The 4,463-nt window shown below is 35.7% G+C and overlaps 1 protein-coding gene across 1 annotated transcript in view; it reads left to right on the plus strand.

The window, feature by feature from the left end:
* Nucleotides 1-4,463, plus strand: part of Usp34 (ubiquitin specific peptidase 34) — a 180,481-nt gene that overhangs the window by 73,948 nt on the left and 102,070 nt on the right. The window contains exons 19-20 of the mRNA XM_013353501.1: nucleotides 1,259-1,348; nucleotides 2,940-3,035. Of these exons, the coding sequence (XP_013208955.1) occupies nucleotides 1,259-1,348; nucleotides 2,940-3,035 (186 nt within the window). The remainder of the gene's footprint in view (nucleotides 1-1,258; nucleotides 1,349-2,939; nucleotides 3,036-4,463) is intronic.

A 4,463-nucleotide genomic window follows, 5' to 3' on the forward strand; every position in this document is an offset into this window, starting at 1 on the left:
TGTGAGCCACCATGTGGTTGCTGGGAATTGAACTCAGGACCTTTGGAAGAGCAGGCAATGCTCTTAACCTCTGAGCCATCTCTCCAGCCCCCTATGTTATATTTTTTTTAATGATTAGAGTGTATTTATTTTCTAAATAATTGGATTCATTATGATACTTCTATACACAACTTACCTTTGATACTCGCAACACAGTGTGGTTATTTTGTTCAAACTGCATCTAAAGTTCTTGAACGTTCTCATATTGTATATAAAGAAGCTGAAGAAGTGAAATTAACGTATCTAAAAACAATCATTCTAAGGAGATAAGGGTTTTTTTTTTGTCTCAACTTCTAGCATGTGTAAAAGAATGAAGTTAGGAACTCATAGAGTTGAGTACATAGAATATATAAAGTTTTTATGTCATGCATACTGCAGTAAAACAGATTTTACAATGTAGAAAATGTTACTTATTGTCAGACATGTCTATAATCCCAGATCTTGAGAGGCTAAGAGAGGAATTGTAAATCTGAGGCCAATCTGAACTAAATAGTGAGACCTTGTTTCTGCACAAGTAATGAATGAGACCAGAAAGAGGGCCCCTCTCTGACATGATGGCATGTTTCTGTGACGTCTGGCACTAAACCAGTCCAGTCATAGACGGCCTGTTTCTGGGGAGTGATTTTATAAGTAGCAGAGTAACTTCCTTGTTGCAGTCTTTTGAACATCAGCTCTCCATACAAGGTTTATTTTGAAAAGAAAGTTCAGGTAGGTAAAGTTGCTGCTGCCAAGACTAAAAACCAGAGCTTGTTCCATTTGACCAACAATAGGAAAGAGGAGAACAGACTTTAGAGAAGTTATCTTCTGACCTCCACATGTGTCTTGCGACATGTGAGACACACACACACACATTTTTTTTCTTTTCTTTTCTTTTTTTCTTTTTTTTCCCATCAAAACGGTTTCTCTGTAGCTTTGGAGCCTGCCCTGAAACTCATTTTGTAGCCCAGGAGGATGGGCATCAAACTCCTCCAACCTTCTGAGTGCTGGGATTAAAGACGTGCATCACACCACTGCTTCCTAAGTTTTAGTTTAAGTCTTGGTTTGAAAATTTTGAAACTAAACATAAATAGGCATTATGAACAAAATTATTTTTGTAAGGATGTACTTCTATGTAAAGTACATTAAGAAATTTTATGTTTAAGATTCTTAAGGACTGGATTTCTGTGATATTTAGGAGTTACTTGTTTTATTCTATGAATATGTATTTTTACTGTTTCAGATCAGTAGTGATTTCACTTCGTCTTCTTCCAAAACTGTTTGGTACTTTTCAACAGTTTGGTAGCAGTTATGATACACATTGGATTACAATGTAAGTGAATAAAAGATAAAAATTCTTTTTAAGATTTTTTTGCAAGTTATATTATCAGATTTTGTAGTAGCTTTTTCTGTGCCTAAGGAGAGAAATTAGGTTTTATAATTTAAATATTTTGCTATTCTTTGCTGTCTTTTCCCCATATGAACATTATTTATTTATAGGTAAACTTGTTTTCTTTGTAGTTTGAGAATGATATTGATGCTCTAATATTAGGGAGAAGGTTTATATTATATGTGACCACTGTAGAATACTGAATATGATCTGTAGTAAAATAAATATTCACGTTGTCTTAGGTTTTCCTTTCACTAGAATATGGTACAAAACTGCCTTATAGTGATAATCTTAATACTACTTTATTATTCCCTTATACCTATGGAGAGTTATGATTAATGAATGTTAAAATAATTCCTTGAAGGGTAGTCTACTGATAGGAAAAAGCTCTGCACTCCTATGCTTAGTAGTTACCCCGGTACTCAGCAATTGGTGTGTCATGTATATCTCACACTCTAATCTCTTAGGCTTTTTCATTTGGTTTATGTATTGTTTTTGATTTAAGACAATCTGACTTTGTTGCCTACTTCACTTGGTGCTTGCTCTGTAGCCAGTTCTTGCTCATAGTGAGTTCATCAGATGGTCTCCAAAACAAAGGGAAACCAAATGAGTAATTTTGTCCCTCCACGAGTGTTAGTTTTTTTTTGTTTGTTTGTTTTTTGTTGTTTCAAACCCTAATTATGGGTTTGGAAAGATGAATCAACAGTTAAGAGCACAGGTGCCATTTCTAGGATTTGATTCTCAGCATCCGTATGGCAACTTAAAACCACTAGTCTCAGTGGAGCTGACAGCCTTTTCTGGCTTCCTTTTGGCACTGCATGCAAATGGTGCACAGATGAACACTTAAGCAAAAACAAACCTACAAAAAATCCAAAAAAAACATGAAAAATAAAGTAATAAATGAAAACTTTTTAAATTCTTACTTTAAGTTCATTTTATTTATTTAATTAAATTTTATGTGTTTGCGTGTTTTATCTTCATGTTATGTGTATCACATGGGTCCAGTGCCTGTGAAAGCTAGAAGGCATTTTACCCTCAGGGATTGATGTAATAGTGGTGAATTGCTAAGTGGGTGCTGAAACTTGAACCTGGGGGTTCTCTGGGAGAGCAACCAGTGTCTTTACTACCAAGCCATCTCTCCAGCCCAGGAGGAAAAATTATGAGGGTTTGTTTGTTTGTTTGGGAACAGAGTCTTATTAATACAGCTTTGGCTGGCTTGGAACTTGCAAAGTAGACCAGCATGGTCTTCATAGAGATGTACCCTGCTTCCCTTGTGCTGGGACTAAAGGTGTTTTGTTGTCAGCTGGGCATGCTTACTTACATCTTTAATCCCAACAGTTTATGGCTAGCTTGATCTACAGAACGAGTCCCAGGACAGCCAGAGCTCCACAGAGAAACCCTGTCTTGAAAATCAGCCAAGCCAAATCAAGACAAAAACTTACACATTTGAAGATGTCTTACACTTTATTCTTTTCAGGTATATCTTTTGTTCTCTTTCCCTTTTAAAATTATTATTTTCTTTTAATTGGGCCAGGTGGGCAGAAAAAGAACTGAACATGATGAAGCTCTTCTTTGACAATCTGGTGTATTACATTCAAGGTCTCAGAGAGGGAAGACAGAAGCATGCATTGTAAGTACCTCTTTGAGTAGTTGAAATGATTTCTAGTCCTCTAACAAATAATTTTCTGCTTTCCTTTCTTTAATATGTAAACAGTATAACTTTATGTAAAATTGTAAGAGAAAATCAAAGACATTATGTTAAATTTTCATGATGTTAGTCCCATAATTCTTAGTAAAGGTAGGTTGTTTAACTTGGAACTTGGTTAACTTAAGCTACTGAAATTATTTAAAGTCCTTGTAGTTAGTTAAAAGTAAACATTCTCCAGAAAGTGTTAATATTTTCCTAATGTAGTAGTACTTTTATTTTAAAATGGAAATACATTTTTAAGTTCTTAATTTTCCTTTATGTGTTCCCATGTTTTTCCTTCATGTACAACCATGTTGTTTGTCTTCATCATTTTCATGCCAGCTCTGTGCAGAGGCCAGCAGTGGGCATAGGACTCCCTGAAACTGGAGATACAGACAGATAGCTGTGAGCTCTACAATACGCATGCTGGGAATTGAATCCTGGTCCTCTGGAAGAGCAGTCAGATCTCTTAACCAGGGAGCCATCTCTAGATGACCATCCCTAGAGACCTTGTCTAAACAAAGTAGGGTGGAGAGTGATTGATGAATATGCCACTTACTATCCTCTGTCCTCTTACAGCTATGTGTGTGGTGTGCATTCATCACCCTCCTTTCCTTACACTTGTACACAATTATCAATAAAAGAATTAAGTGCTAACCTTTTAAAGATAAACAGCAACCCATTTGAGGAAAACAGTCTTATTTTACAAATGATAACACTAAAGATAGGAAACAATTGATTTAACTGACCCAACGTCACACATACAGTAAAGAATGGAGCTAGGATTTATGTTTAATCCTAATTTGATGTGTTTCTAGCACTTATAATTATTTTTATTTACTTTTTTAGCAGGATTTTGTTGGCCTGGATCGCATGTATTGAGCCTGATTTGACCTTAACCTTACAATACTCAGTGGTGAAATCTCACCAAATTATACCATAAGAATATTCATTCATAGTCAAAGTAGAGACTGCCTTGGTGTACTTTCTTTGATTTTTCCAGACTGTTTAATAATACTCATTTTCTGAAACACACCGATCTCATGAATTTGGGACATTTTTCACCTCTCTCTGGCGATTATAATACAGAAATGCTGAAGTTTGGCCTAAGAAAAACATTCTGTTGGAAAGGAAAGAGAATTCATTTCCTACAAGAGCATGTTAGAATATTTCCTGAGACCCAGGGCTCTTTGGATAAAAGACTTAGCTGTTTTTGTGGTAAAAGTACAATGGAAGCGGTTTTTGTTACTTGTTAAATAAAAAAGTATTTTGCTTTTTTTTAAGTGTGAATGTGAACTTTAACAGGTGGGGGGTGTACATGCGCGTGTGGGAGACAGGTCAGCCTCAAGGATTGTTCCTTAGGAACTGTCT

This window comes from Microtus ochrogaster, unplaced genomic scaffold, assembly GCF_000317375.1.
Source record: "Microtus ochrogaster isolate Prairie Vole_2 unplaced genomic scaffold, MicOch1.0 UNK9, whole genome shotgun sequence".
Classification (NCBI taxonomy): Eukaryota; Metazoa; Chordata; class Mammalia; order Rodentia; family Cricetidae; genus Microtus; species Microtus ochrogaster.